This window comes from Camelus dromedarius, chromosome 19, assembly GCF_036321535.1.
Source record: "Camelus dromedarius isolate mCamDro1 chromosome 19, mCamDro1.pat, whole genome shotgun sequence".
Lineage (NCBI taxonomy): Eukaryota > Metazoa > Chordata > Mammalia > Artiodactyla > Camelidae > Camelus > Camelus dromedarius.
Window position 1 is genome coordinate 38801475 of NC_087454.1, and position 16164 is coordinate 38817638.

At 38.6% G+C, this 16164-nt stretch overlaps 1 protein-coding gene across 4 annotated transcripts in view; it reads left to right on the plus strand.

The window, feature by feature from the left end:
• The window catches only part of KHDRBS2 (KH RNA binding domain containing, signal transduction associated 2), a 522708-nt gene that overhangs the window by 166603 nt on the left and 339941 nt on the right, over positions 1 to 16164 (plus strand). For all 4 annotated transcript variants that reach the window (XR_010376930.1, XR_010376929.1, XM_031434467.2 and 1 more), the window contains exon 3: positions 13417 to 13533. Coding sequence is in view for 2 of the 4 variants with exons in the window: in XM_031434467.2 (XP_031290327.1) it covers positions 13417 to 13533 (117 nt within the window). In the remaining 2 variants the exon portion in view is untranslated. The remainder of the gene's footprint in view (positions 1 to 13416; positions 13534 to 16164) is intronic.

Here is a 16164-nt window from a genome sequence, read left to right on the forward strand (position 1 = left end):
CAGCTGTAGGCATCCAACTCTGGTTCACTAGTGTTCAGTTATCACAGGATTGAGGTCAGAGGAGACAAGAAATGGAATAAACTTTTGGAAAGAGAAATTAATCATAAACTGGAAAGGGAACTTGGTTTTAGGGGGACTCGGTTTTGGGGGACACTCTGTTCTCAGGCTTATAGTACCCAGTCCTTCTACTAATGTTGATCGAAGTGATGGTGTTTAATGAGCAAATCAAAACAAAACTAAACGAAGCAAAAACATCTTTCTTCACTCTACTACTGACTTAAAACCTAACCTTAGGAGTTAAGGCATCCTTTTAGAGTGGTTTGGAACTATCTATGTACATATTTACAATAAAATACTAAACAATACCGTAGTTTATTTTTAAGCAGTCTAAACCTTTTAAAAAACTAGATAACTAGATACCATCCCAGAAACTGAAAAGCAATTGGCTATTTAACTATGTTTAAGTTGAAAAGAAATGTGTATTTAGAATGTGGGCTCCATAGGGTCAAGGAACTTGGTCTGACAGCTTCTGAATCCCCTGTACCTGCACACAGTCTAGCCTCAGTAAGCACTTCTTGAATGATCATGTCCTTATCAAACATAAGCTTGTGTACTGATTTCATGACATTGTATAGAGAAAGCAAAGTAAAGAACAAACATCGCTCTTTTGGACACGCGGACGCAGTTTGTAAGAGACAGATGTGACGCTTCAGTAAAATATCTACTTTAGAAATTCTAGATTCTATTTGATGGCCCTACCATGGCTTATTTAAACATTTAAAGACTTCTGAAATATAAGAATATAGCTAACAATAAGATGTTATTCTCGTGACTCCTTAAAAGACCGAGGAAACCTGTTAAGTATTAAAAGCACAAAGATTCAGATTAAAAAAAAAAAAAAAAGACTGTGTACCTACATGTCATTGTACTGACTAAACATTTAATCATCTTGGATGTGTGTCTAGTACTCCAGAAACATGTTTTTGTTAAATAAAGAAATATGGTACAGGCCAAACCAATTAGGATTTGGCCTTGAGCTGTGGTAATAATTTTGATTAGGGCTGATAATGTTGCTAATTTTCACTTAACAATAGTGTTTTAAATGAATCCTTTCAGATAAAAATAACTTGAGCTTGGAGAAGGTGCCCCTAGAGTTGTATAAATACAGCAAAGATGTGGCTCAGAAGACACTTAAGGATGCTCCTCACAGGATGAAAAACATTGAAAACACGACCAAAAGCACTCCAGTTGTCTATGAAAGGACAGTATGATTTGCACACCCAAGTGCTCAAACACAGTGAAGGATTATTTATAGCAGAACGAAGGGGGACACGAATTGTGTATGTGTTTACATTTTAAAAATTCATGTCCAATTGTTTTTATCAGCGTGTTCTCGAATTTCTTTGCCATTTCTGTGAAACATGGGCCATTAGGTAAACTACAGTGTGATCTGAACATACATCATGTAATTTTGAAACTGGAGACAAATATTGAAAAGCACAAGATCTGCCCAGCCAACACATATTAAAGGACCCACATTTTTATACTTAATATAAGTGGATTCTGTTTCTCCAGCTGTGTATGTATGCTTTCTTCAAATTCAAATATTTCCCTAGGAAATGGGTTCGTTTTTTTTTTTAATCTTCTAACAAGCAAGAGTCATTGCTTTTTACATTTTGATAGACCTTTCTATTAAACTCTTTTAGTTCACTCGTATATTGACATATACCATTTTATTTTGAAATGTTAAGTACATTCTGAGATGAAGTATATTGTAATGATTGGTACTGGTGCTTTAGCGCAGATGGGAATTCTTCCTAATTACTGAATCCAATGAATAGTTTGTTTATCTCAGACTCCAGGCTCTTCCATCTAAAGCCCCTGCCACCCCCACAATTGCCGGTGCAAACCCTTCCATTGCTTTACACTGCTGTTACCTAAAGATCAAATTCTCAACAGAGTCAGTAAGAAGCACGTAAACATCCCGTCTGCCTCTCCCTTCCAGCCCCATGTCCCAAACCTGCAAAGTGATCTCTTTCTGATCATCCAGCCCACCTTCTCCTTTCCCCCACGCCGCTCCTTCTGCCCGGGAGGTCTCCGGTCCGCAGACCCTCCTCTGCCCTGCTGCCTTGTCCCGCCTTCCTCCACAGCACATCTCTGTTTAAATGCAATTTCTCGGGGAAGGCTTTCTGATGACTCCAGTTCCACCTTCCCAGAGTTCTCCAAGCACAATGGTTGGCCCATAAGTGTCACTTGATACATCTTTGTGGATTAAGTGATTTATTAAGAAATCTCCCTTTCTTTCTTTTTTTTTTTTTCCTCATTCTTTCCTAGTCTTTCAGAAAATAGTCCTTTGGGGTGTGGGATGGAGTGTGGAGGGCAGGGGGGGTGGGGAGGGTGTAGCTCAGTGGTAGAGCATGGGCCTAGCATGCACAAGGTCCTGGGTTCTATCCCCAGTGCCTCCTTTAAAACTAAATAAACCTAATTATCTCCCTTCCCCCACCACCAAAATAAAATAATCAAATAAGACAATAATAAATACTTTCTTTTTACAAAAGGAAACTAGTCCTTTACTTTTCTTCCTTATTTTCTCTGGTAAATGTAAGTTTTCCTGTAAACTCCTCTCCTGGCCTTGCCTTTCTTATCCTCCTCTTCCTTAGCAATTTCATGCCTTTAAGTTGCACTCGAATGTAGAACATTGCTGAGTCTATATTTTTATCTTAAATATCTTTCTCAGTGGCTTTTCCAACATGGCTACTAGATTTCTCCCTCTAAATTTTCTTCTAAAACTTTGTTCCTCTCCTCCATAATTTTATTAGTGATACAGTGTGTTTTCCATCCCCTGGGCATAGAATGTATTTTGATTACTAATTCCTTCTACCCTCCACATATCCTCCCAACTCAGTGAATTGCCAAATCTCGCTGAGGGTACCGCCCTGTCTCTCATCTCGTCTCCTCTGTTCTCTGTGGCCATCATTCTACTTATGCTGCCACCATCATTTATCAAGGCCACACCAGACGACTTCTGATGGTCCCCCCCACCTTTCATCTATCTCCGCCCCACAGCATCCTTCCCAATCTCCTTTCTGGGAACTTTTCTACACTCCCACCTTTTTCCATGCCCAGCTTCTGCCTCCATGTTTAAGGTTCAGTAAGATGTCAATGGAAACCTATTGATACTCTCTTTAGTGGTTAATTCTAAAACATTCTTATTTTCCTTCCCTATTTTCTTGAATACCCATCATTGTCTGTTATGTTACATTGAAAGGGGCTTTCTTTGATAGAGTCCTCTGTAAATTCCAAGTGGTATTATTTCATTCTACAGACATAGCTTGATACCTTTGTGATGGAATAAGTCTCTCTTCGCTTGATCACCGATGTTCTCTGGCGATCGCTGAGCTGAGTTCCTGGAGTGTTGTCTTTTCCTGCCTGTTTACACAAGAAGGCTAATTTTGATCTGCGACAGTGGCCTCTCTCTGTGCAGTCTGCCCCGATTGCTTTCCTTCGTTTTAACAGCAACAGACACAACGATGGGAGACTGCAGAGTGATTTAATGATGACTTTCTGAAGCACAGAACAGCAGCTGTATGAATTCCCACTGATTAGGGACGGGAATCATCCTCAAATCTGGAACAGGATGGAGAGGAAGACAGTGATGAGGACACGAAGGATTTGAGGATCAGGAGACGAGGGCCCTCAATCCCTTAGTGTCCCATGGAAGAGGAGGGCAGAGCTGCAGCAGGGATGGTCTCAGGACACTCCTCACAGATGGCCCAGTGACCAGCTCTGCCCTTCCTACGAAGCGGTGTAGACGCAGTGTGGTACTTCCTCTATTTGAGAAGGAATGGAGTTGCTGGAATTAGTTTATTAACAACTGCCCAGAAAAAATGCTACATGTAGAAAAAATCTTTATTTCGTACAAGTATTGATCAAATATCATTAATCATGAGGAAATATATTAAGAAAGAAGAAAGGGCAATTGGGAGACTAAAGATAAAGACATCCTAGGGTATCCTATGCTTAGAGGATGAATTAGTAAAACTTGAAATATATATGCCCAATATCATTAAGTTCATTTTCTCCTAGTTTAAACTGTTCTTGGAGTCATTATGTTCAAAATGTTCCTAAAATATTTTTTTCTTAAAATGTCTCTAGTTTTCTGATAAGCACTTGCTTTGTCCCAAATTATGCTTTGTTGCTTCACGAACTCACTGAAATATCTTGTTTTGGTTAATTTTACTTGACACTGTTTACATGTTTGCCTTTAGAATTAAGATGAAAAATGTGGTTCGAATTTCTCAGAGGACTTTTTGAATATAAAATTATTACAAAACAGCCATTTAATGTCTTAAGCATAAATCTTAAATGAATTTGACATACACAAATTGAATCTTCTTAAAACACGTGTGATAAAATACTTTCAAATTATTTGAAGCTATTTAACACATTGAAAACACGAGTGAGTGTTCACTCTTTTTTTTTTTTAATTGAAGTGTAGTCAGTTACAATGTGTCAGTTTCTGGTGTACAGCACAGTGTCCCAGTCATGCACATACATGCATACATTCATTTTCATATTCTTTTTCATTAAAGGTTACTACAAAATATTGAATATAGTTCCCTGTGCTTTCCAGAAGAAATTTGTTTTTTATCTATTTTATATGTAGTAGTTAATATTTGTAAATCTTAAACTTCCAGTTTATCCCTTCCTACCCCCTTTGCCTCCATAACCACAAGTTTGTTTATTATGTCTGTGATACTGAGTCTTAAGCATCTTAGCGATTCCCAAATTACTAAATTATGGCTCAATATTGAAGACACTACAGTGTCATTCTTGAGTTATTTTCAGTGTTTAAAAGAGATTTGCTTTAAGGATAAGGTTGGGACCAACTGCTGTCAGCGAACTGATAATTCAGCTGTCACGATTGCATCAGCTGGCTTTGAAGGAGGATTGAAGATAGGCTGAAAGCAGAGGAACTAAAATGTCTCATTGGACGACAACTTATGTACTGGCTATTTTCAGAACTAATCTTAAAATAAGTTCCCCAAAACTAAGCGCTACAAGAAAAATATGTAATCAGCTTCATGACTACTTCTGTTGTATTAAAATTGCAAACAGAAGTGGTGTCCAGTCCTTCATGCATTAAAGTCCTCTTGAGGAGAGAAGAAGCGGGGAGAGGAAGTCCTTCCCACGGGAGTTTGCGGGCAGATGCCCCTCCGTGGGCTGCCGGCAGCCCTGTGTGGCGGGATGGCGTGTAGACATTGCTTCTCACACCACACACACACTCTCTATGACATCATCCACGTGGGGCACTTTGCAGAGTGCCTGGCACAGGGGGAACCTTCAAACAATCTTAATTGTAGCAAGTAATAGAAGTCTGTCATTGTAACAGTAATAATGTATAATAAATACAAAAATAAAGATATTAGCAATATAAAAATAATAAATGAGAAATTATTATCAAAGTCAAACTTCACGGTAGGTGTCAGGTACCATGAGAGTTTGCTGAAACAGTAATAACCATGAAATATTAGCAGCTTATGTTGATTTACCTCCTATTTTGCAGATATTATTATCTTTATCTTCTGTATTTTACAGATAAGAAAGATGAAGTTTAAGGGAATTTAGGCAATTTAGCCAAATTTATATAGCTCGTGAATTTACAAACCCACGAAGTCTGGCTTCAGAACCACACTTGTAAACATTATGCTCTCAGCTCACTGATGTTGGGGTGTTTCACTTTTCCAAATAATAATTGTATATTAAAAAAAAAAAAGTCCTCTGAGCCACTCCTCAGTATTGACTCTAAAACATCCAGATATTATGGAAGAGATAAAATTACATCAGCCAACTTCAACTATGATAAATGAATCCTTGTCAGCAAAAGTAAATGGTAGGTTGTACGTTTATCAATTTTAAAACCACATTAAAAGAACTGCTTGTTTAAAAATGTTACGTAATTCATGTTAGGTACCAAAGACATTTTCTTTTAATTTGTGAAGTTAAACCCGTGATTATACAGCTTCTTTATTCTGTTGGATGCTTGTATTCTGTTTTAAGAAGCAGTTTGTAAAAGAATTAAAGGGGATGTGTCTTACAGCTTCAGGACAATTTGGTTTCAAGGTAGTCATTGGTTAGACATAGAGCTACCGCATTGAATTCTATGTCTATGCGTCTGTTTCTGTTTTGTATTTCTGTTCTTTTTTTTTTTTTTTTTTTTTTTTTAAGATTCCACATATGAGCGATCTCCATATGGTATTTTTCTTTGTCTTTCTGGCTGACTTCACTTAGAATGACCAAGGGGGCGGGGAGTGGAAAGGGACAGACTGGGATTTCAAAATGTAGAATAGATAAACAAGATTATACTGTATAGCACAGGGAAATATATACAAGATCTTGTGGTAGCTCACAGCGAAAAAGAATGTGATAATGAATATATGCATGTTCATGTGTAACTGTAAAATTGTGCTCTACGCTGGATTTGACACAAGATTGTAAAATGACTATAATTCAATAAAAAAAAAAGTTTAAAAACAAAAAAGCTACTGCATTGAAATAGAAGTGTTGGAAAATGTGTCACATAATCATGGCAGAGAACGGGGACTTCTAGGGGTAGAGACCTCAGCCAGGCATGGTCACAACCATCCCAGGGCAGGCATCACTTTGAGCGCTTTGGTATTTTTGAATTTAGAGTGTTTACTATGACCAGTAAAGGGACAAGGAAGTTCTGTTACAGAGTACTAGGCAAGTTCCGTCACATTTCCCTCCACTGGATTGTTCTGTTTGGTTTCTTTTAAAAGTTATATAATATTCAATGCCGTCAAAGTACATGTATGATTTTCAAGCAGAGCGTAAGAAAATAAAATGAACACTCATCCATTTTCAGAGTTTACCAGGCTCTTGACTTTGGCCTTTATTACTGCACTTGTCATTTGAGGGTTAGATTTACTACTCACGCATATATTCATAAGTAAAGTATTTCACATTGCTTGCTGTTCAGTTTTGTAAAAAGTGTCACATGGCGAGAGCTTGAATTTGTCACTCAAGGTTTCCTTTCTAGGATTTGTTAATGTGATTTCAGAGAGTGGTGGGTAATTTCTGTTCACTGCTGTAAATAACCCACTATGGATATGTGACAACTTACTTACTCCTTTGTATCAGGGATGGTTCTGAAAATAGAATCCACTCCCTACGCAATGGTTATAATGTATAATTCAGGATGAACGTGACTGTTGGACATGGGGAAGGTTGCCTCCACCGGAGGTGAGACCTGAGCCTGACACCTGCCAGGGCCTGTGGAGTTGGGGGCGGGGGGGGTGGCCATGTCATGGAGCTCACGTAGAGGGCAGTGATGCAGTCGTGTCTGACCGCCGGGACCTGCCAGGAGTGATGGGCTCCAGTTCAGGGTCACCTTCTAAATCTCATGCAACTTTCTGTCACTGACAGAATCCAGCACCGAAGGAGACGTGGACATGTGTCGCTGTGCTGTCCAGGCGACAGCGCACCACTCTTGATGGGTTTCCCCAGTTCTTTTTGTCCTTATGAGCAGTGAGACTTTGAACATTCTTGTACACGTGCGAAGCTGTCTCTAGAGAGCATCGCTGGGAATGGGTACCCTGAGGCACAGGTTAAGTGCCTTTACAGATTTACAGGACGATGCCCACAGGGTTGTATCTGCTCACAGTCCTGTGAACAGGGTATGAGTCTCCGTGGTTCCACATTCTGGCCAGTGGTTGGTTTCTGAACTTCTTTATTTCTACCATCATAGTGTGTATAAAATGATGTCTCATTGTGGTCTTAATTTGATTTTTCTTTAAATTCTTTTTTATTTTAGTACAATTGATTTTATTTATTTATTTGGGGAGGGTAGATTGATTGATTGATTTACATGGAGGCACTGGGGATTGAACCCAGGACCTCGTGCATGCTGAGAACGCACTCTACCACTGAGCTACACCCTCCTCCCTTGATTTTTGTTTAAATTCCAATGAGGTTAAAATGTTCATACTTTTTTCTTCTGCCATTCAAATTCTTCCTTCATGGCTGTAGCTGTTGTTTGTCTTTTCCTTACAGTTTCAATTTTTTTTTTTTTTATTGAGGTGCAGTCAGTTTATAGTGTTGCGTTGTATTCTGGTGTACAGCGTAATGTCCCGGTCCTGCATATACATTCATTTTCATGTTCTTTTTCATTATATATTGCTACAAGATACTAAATATAGTCCCCTGTGCTGGACAGAAGAATCTTGTTGTTTATCGATTTTATTTATAGTCCCTTACAGTTTTATACCTGTGTTTGTAAACTCATGCTTTATTGTTAACATATAATGTGAATAGTCTCCAAATTTGTGACTTGTGTTTTGCCTTCTTTGTGCTGTATTTTAATGAACAGATACTCTTAATTTACATCAAAATTTTATTTTACTGGTAGCATATTTTTATGTCTTGTTTTAGAACTCTTAGGCATTATTTTTTTTTAATATTTTTCTCTTAGAAACTGTACACTTTGGCCTTTCAGACCTGAGTCGATAACCCATCTGTATGTATTTATTTTTTGTTATGCTGTGGGAAGCAGTTTCATTTTCTTACTGTGGAGAGCCAGCCATGCCCTGAATTAGACAGCTCCTTCTTTCCTTAGCATATTAGCTTTCTATTGTTGCTGTAAGTTATCACAAACTTACTGACTTAAAACACAACAGATGTGTCATTTTCTGTGTTATTTTAGTTATGGAGGTCAGAAGTCTGAAATGGTCCTTAGGGGCTAAAATTCATGTACTGGTCTGGCTGCATTCCTTTCGGAGGGTCTAAGGGGAGAAACTGTTTCCTGACTCTTCAAGCCTCCAGAAGCTGCCCTAATTCTTTGGCCCGTGACCCCCTTCCATCCTCAAAGCCAGAAACTGCATCACTCCAACCTCTGACTCTGCTGCCGCCTCCTTTCGCTTTGAAGGACTTCTGGCACGCCTGCATCATCTAGGGTTCTCCCTTCATCTCAGAATTCCTCGTTTAATCACACTTGCAAAGTTCCTTTTGCAGAGTAACACACGTGCTGATCCTGGTGCTAGGATGCGGCCCCCCTCAGCGATCTCTAGCACCCCTGTATCATGCGTCCCTTAAACATAAGCGGGATCTGTTTCTGGATTCTGGGTTTCATGACTGTTTTCTGCGTGTGCCCCAGGGCTGCAAGTATCACACTATTATATTAATACAGCTTTTTAATGAATCTTTGTATATGATGGGAATAGCCCTCAGGTTACTCTTCTGCATCTAAATGTTTTGGCTATTCTTACACTTTCACCTTTTCAGACATTCTTAGAGCCAGTTGGCGCATTGATTCAAACTTTATTGTGGCTGTAATTAGAATTGTGTTCAATCTACAGATGAATTGGAAATACTAGAAATCTATACAACATTGAGACTTCCTCCTCATGAACATGATCTATCTTTCAATCTATTTTTTTATGTTTTTATTTTTTTAATTGAAGTACAGTCAGCTTACAGTGTGTCCATTTCTGATGTACAGTGCAATGTTTCATACATATACATGCGTATATTCATTTTCATACTCTTTTTCATTATAGGTTACTACAAAATATTGAATATAGTCCTCTGTGTTATACAGTAGAAACTTGTTGTTTCTCTATTTTATATATACTAGTTAATATTTGCAAATCTCAAACTCCCAATTTATCCCTTCCCAGTAACCATAAGTTTGTTTACTATGTCTATAAGTCTGTTTCTGTTTTGTAGATGAGTTCATTAGCATCAATTTATTTATATCCATTTCATGGTTTATTAATGTACTTTGTATATTCTTCATAAAGTTTTTGATCATAGATAAATGTTATCTTTTTTAAGAAAAACATTTACTATTTATATGTTGCTGATATACAAAATTTTTTATGTTGACTTTGTATAAAACATTTTGCTAAGCTCTTTTACCAATTCTAACAATTTTTCTGAAATCACTGTAAGCTTTATATGTACATAATTATATAAGCTATGAATGTTATTTTATTTCTTACTTTCTGATATTTATAACATTTATCTTATTCATTATTTTGAATTTTCAGTGTCAAATAGAATATGAAGAATGTGCATGTTCACCTTGTTTTTGGTATTTATTTTACTATTAAGTATACTATTCTTACGTGTTTTGAGTAGAAACTTTCTATCTGGTTAAGGAAATTTCCCCCATTTTTTAGATGATGTGAGCTTTATTAATGACTGAATTTGAATTGTATCAAATTATATTTTCTATTCAAATGAAATGTTAATTATTGTTTCCTCTATTGTCCATAGGTGAATTACAGTTAGAGGTTATAAATCTTAAACTATGTATGTACCTGTGGTAAACACAGTTCAATCATCATGCATCTTTTGTGTATACAGCAGGCCTTGGTTATGCCACTATTTTGTGAAATGGGTTTTGTTTCATGAGTGGATTTGATCTATACATTCGCTTTTCTGACGTAGCCTGCTGAGGGCGTGGGCAGTTAGTTTTGCATTTCCTTCTCTGGAGGAGTCTTCTGTTGGTTTGCAATCTTGGGAGTTCCCTGGGTGAAATTCAAAACTGGTCCCTGTAAACAGAGGGTGGAGACGGAGGAGTCAGATCACACCAGACTGACGGCTGGTGGGTTTAACCTGCAAAGCAAGTTACACACGAGGCTCGTCTTGGCAGTGGCAAGGCAAGTAGATCTCCTCACATGCCCACCAGGGCCTCCAGAGTTTGTAGAGAGGGCTTAACTGGGTTCAGTCACGCACATCATCCAGAGAGCCCAACAGCACCGTGCTCTCTCCAGGCTGCGTCTTTGAGGTGGCTTCTATCATGGGAACAGCGGGCAGAACACAAATTTCAAGGACAGGGTGGGGGTGAGGAGTCTCCCATTGCCTGGGTCCAGTCACGGGTCAACCAGTAGTCGTGTCCGCCGGAAGACCCCCTCCAACCTCTGTGTAGACTGGAATGATCTATCTCCTGAAAGCTTAGTGAGGCTCCTTTGTACAACCGCCTGGGACTAGTACTTACGTGTAGGACATTTCACTGTGATACGATTTTTTAAATATTTGTGTAGGTTTTCAACCTTTTAATTTTCCTCCATTCTTCACTGAAGTACTATTTACATACAGTAAAATGCACAGGTCTTAATGTGCATCTTGATGAGTTTTCACAAAACTAAACCTATCTTTTCAATCAAATACAGAATAATTCCATCACCCCACACGTTTCCTTCATGCCGCTTTCCAGCCAGTCCAACCCTAGCCTTCTAGTCTCAACAAGCAACCACTCATGAATTCTAACGCTATGTAGTGTTTTTGTCTCTAAGATTTTATATTAATGTAAAATCTAACATGATATGCTCTTTTGTTTCTGGCTTCTTTCACTCAATATGGTGTCTATGAGATATTCCATGCTGTTTTTGTCAATCATTTTTTTAAAAATGGAGGTTCTGGAGATTGAACCCAGGGCCTCCTGCATGCTAACCATGTGCTCTACCACTGAGCTATACCCTCCCCCTATTGTATCAATCAGTAACTAATTCCTTTCTCTTTATGTATAAACTTTGTCTTTTCTCCTTGGGTGGACATTGGTTTATTTCCAGTTTACTAGTAATCATGAATAAAATGTCACGGACTCTTGGGCAAGGCATTTGGGGAACATATGCTTTTATTTCTCTTGGTTAAATAAAGTATAGAATTACTTGGCCATAGTGGGACTCTACATTTAACATCAAAAATAACTGCCAGTCTTCTTCCCAAAGGAACTGTGTCATTGTAAACTGTCAGCAGTCCTTCCTCCAGCAGTTCCACAACTTCTTCAACATTTGGTCCTTTGTTGAGTTTTAGCAGTTCTGGTTGGGGGAGGGGGTGTAACTATTGACTTGATGGAGTTTTCCATCAAGTCATTTTCCATTAGTCATTTTCCAGACATATACATGGGAAGTGTTTTCTCCCAGTCTGTGGCTTGTCTATTTAATTTCTTAATGGTTTTTGGATCAGCACATGTTTGAGTGAGCGCTCTTTGCTCCCTAGTTAAGTCACCTTTCCCAGCTCAGATTTGCAAAGGTGTTCGTATGCGCTTTCCTCCTCGACCCTGTATAATTTTAGCTTTTCTGTTTAGATCTCTGGGAGGTCTCAAAATAAGTTTTGCCTAAATGTGAGGTGCGATGGGAAAGTTTTTTGTGTGTTTGTTTTGTTTTTGGCTTGTTTTTGCATATGAATATCCAACTGTTCCAGCACTATTTGTAAAAAAGATTCGACTTTTCAAATTTGACTGCCCTGGCATTTTTGTTGAAAATCAGTTGACTGTTTAAGTGTGGTCTTTCTGAACTTTATCCTGTTTCATTTATGTCATTTGCCTATAGATAAGACAATGCCTATTTGTCTAATGACTATATGTGGTGAGAACAGACATCCTTGACTTCATCCTGAATTTAGAGGAAAAAGCATCTAGTTTTTCCCCATTAAATGTGATTTATTTCTTACTGAGGGATCATGGATTGAAAAAAAAATAGAATAACTCTGATTAAGAAGGAAGTTACTTAATTTTATTCATCTTTATTTTATATGCCCAACATAGGTTTTGGTGCAATTTAAGCCTTTTCATATTTTTAACATTAATCAGTGAGTAATCACCTGAATCACTCGGTGTGGTAATGCTCCTTTTGGTAGCTGGCAACATACTGTGATAACTGCTCTGAGTTCACCTGTGTTTAAACATATTTCAGGATGAATAAACAAACTAGACAGACTGCCCTGTGCTCCAGAATTTTCCAGTTAGGCAGACTGTTTTGTATATATGCTGTCTCTAGCATTTTAAAATTTTCTGTGTGCGTGCACATCTTTTATTTGCTGATCCTTCGAACAACTCTTTAACACAGAGAAAGTAAGATTAAAGAATAGTTTAATCTTTTTATTCCCAATCATGAAATTTGAAATATACATTGTTAGGGACACAGACAATGCTTATCAAACATGAATATTAAATTTTACTTTAAAAATACATTTAAAATATTCACGTTTGCAATTTTGGAGGTACATAGGCATGTTAGGGTTGTTTTTAATTTCAATGATCTGGTTGGAGAGAAAAAGCCTTTAAAAATTTTGTCAACTATAGAGTTCCTCCCTAGTTTCTTTCTTAAATAATTAATTTATGTGATTATTTAAGTCAGTGATACGTTCAGCATGTTACTCACTTGAGCATTCCTTTAAGAAGAAGCATCTTTCAAAAAGTGGGTCTGAGCTTAGAGGTCTGAGATGGTTCCATGTGTGTGTGTGTCTGTCTGTCTGTCTGTCTGGGTATGTGAAGGGCATAACTCTCTTCTCCATGGTAAAGTTTGAAAAAACCCATAACCCGTCAGTTATGCTTGGTGTAAATTATTCCTTTTCTCTACTTTAAAACATTGTATTGATTTTGTTTCCTAGTTCAATTTTGTGGGGAAATTGCTTGGACCAAGAGGAAACTCCTTGAAGAGGCTACAGGAAGAAACAGGTGCTAAAATGTCTATCCTGGGCAAAGGATCAATGAGAGATAAAGCGAAGGTATGAACTTTGAATCTGATGCTTAACACACACACAGAGTTACCTGTGACACCAATGGCCACATTTACAGGCACGCTTGAACTCTTCTCCAGTAATTTCCTATGATTTTTACCCTCTGGGACTACTTTATGACACTTTCTGATGTCTCGTCTATATTTTTTCTTGTTATTTTTTGTTTTCTTTTTAAAAATTTTTCCCCTTAAACAGCTTTTTTTGTTTAAATTGAAGTCTAGTCAATTACAATGTGTCAGTTTCTTGTGCACAGTGTAACGTCCCAGTCTTGCATAGACATACATAGATTTGTTTTCATATTCTTGTTCATTAAAGGCTATTACAACAGAAGCTCACTTTTCAATTGTGAGGATAAAAGGCATTCCTAGAGAAATCCAGAAAGTGAAATACACAGCGTGTTTGCAATATTTCGAAATACTTTAGGAAATTAACTGCAGCTCAGAAATTTCTTGAAAGGCTAAGTCCTTCATGCACCACATGGGCAGCCAGCTCTCAGGAACCAAGCAGCTGCCGGCCTCACCGGCAGTTGCTTCTGAGCAATCTTCACGGGTAACGTGGAGCTTCAGAGAGGGTGCCACTATTTTTAGTGTTGCTGATGGCAGAGATTGGTGAGGGGAAACAGACAAGGCAGTGGTTCTGAAGGCTTATCTTTGAAAAGAGTGAGGGACCAACATGTTCTGCAAGAAAAATGGTTGGAGAGGTTAGAGAAAGTCAAAGCCTGGAAACATCCGATACGTGAGGAAATGACAGAAAAGCAGGAAAGCAAATTTCTTGCCTGTGTACCCATTGTCCTTAAGTGGAAATCACAAATGGCCAGCCAGGTTGCCACTAAAGTATGCTGTAATGAAAGCTATGTTGGCATTTCTATTTGTGAGCTTGGTTGAGATTATGGGATGGGGCCTTGCAACGTGCTGGTGGTTATATTTTTGAAGTGAGGCGCTGTTAGACATGTTCTATTTGAGAACGTATGAGAGTCCTCAGGGCAAGCCTGTCTCTCCTTGATGCGCTGATACCAGGAGCCGTTTCTCTCTTACAATCTATCTTCTGTATTTGGTGACGGCCACTTTAGTAAGTCCTTTCTGATTTCACGGCAAGATTGATTTTCATCAACAATAAAATCAACTAAAACCTTCAAAGCGTTGCCGCCTGCCTGGCGGGCAGTGTGGGTGTGAACCCCGTGCCCAGCATCCATCCCTCGCTTGGCTTCCGGGCTGCGCCACACATCAAACAGCAAGGTAGCCTCCCCCAGGCCTGAAGGGGTGAGGCCGTGCGCGCTGCTTGTCAGTCAGGCCGGGGTTGGTTACATAAACTCCTCTTTCAACTCTGTAATAGCCCCAACAACAAAGCGATTTGTAATCCCACAAAATCAAGAGCCCAGACAACTCCGACTTTCATTTTAGCTCTGTCCCTTGTAAACTGCACAGTAGATCAACAATATTTCTTCCTCAAGCTCCCTTCTATGGAAAAGAACCTCCATCCCATCTTCCCTTCCAGAGACAGAGGAATCAGCATAATACTTTGCTTAAATATCACTTGAGTTTGTGACTCACAGGGACTGTATCATAAATTAGAGAGAGGTAGGATTTTATTTTTATTTATTCGCTGCATTTCTGTTTCTCTGATGTGAATCCTGAGAAGTTAGGGTGCCAGACTAAAAGCCCACCCCCCGCAAACAGTGGCATATGCGATAAGGACCACTGCATTACAAACATCTATTTTGTGAGAACACAATGAAACCTGTGTTTTAATGGTGAACCAAAGCAAGGTTATTTCAGCCTAATTTGGACTCCAAGTGACCCACCAATTAAAATAGTTAGATTTGAGTTAAGGAGTGAAATATATCATGATGTGAGTGAGAAATTTTTTTTTCATACTAGCATTTTCAACCCTTTTATGTATAAATATTGTCTGCTACTTATGACAGACTGTGATTTGACCTTAGGCATAAATCTATCCAGGTTCTACTCTTCATAAGCTGGTATGGACTGAAAAAGCTATTGCCCAGCATAGGCAGTTAGTCAAGAATTATATTTTATTCAGCAGACAAACTGAGGACGTAAGCCCGGGAGTCAGCCTCTCACGTATCTCTGAGTAACTCTTCTTTAGCGGTAAAGGAGGAGACAGGACACAGGAGATTTTTCCAGCAAAACCAGGTGGCTGGAATGTCAAAAGATTACTGTTCATTAAGAAAACCAGGCATCTCGAGTGAATTTAGCGCTTTGCTGTGTGTGGGAAGATGAGAGGGTCTAGGCTTGTTGAAATTATCACTTTGATGTGCACCTTAACTATCCAGGACCAGCATGCTGCTTCTCTCCATCTTAAGTCCCCTCGGGGGCACCACTGGGGACGGCTGCAGTAGTTGATGGCTTGGTGGCTTCCACAGTCTTTGTTTACTGACATGGCAGGTGGCATTCTGGAATGACAGCATGATGTGGTGATGGTTTATGTTATAGATATTTGTTATTTTAAATCCTTATGTATTATTTTAACATAGTCCAACATTATTCACAGCTCAAAAAAATTTATTTTATAGATTTATTTTATCATTTATGTAATTAAGGCCTGCTGTTTGAAAACTTTCAAGGATGTAGTGTCTCAGCCATAAACCAAGGATTATAT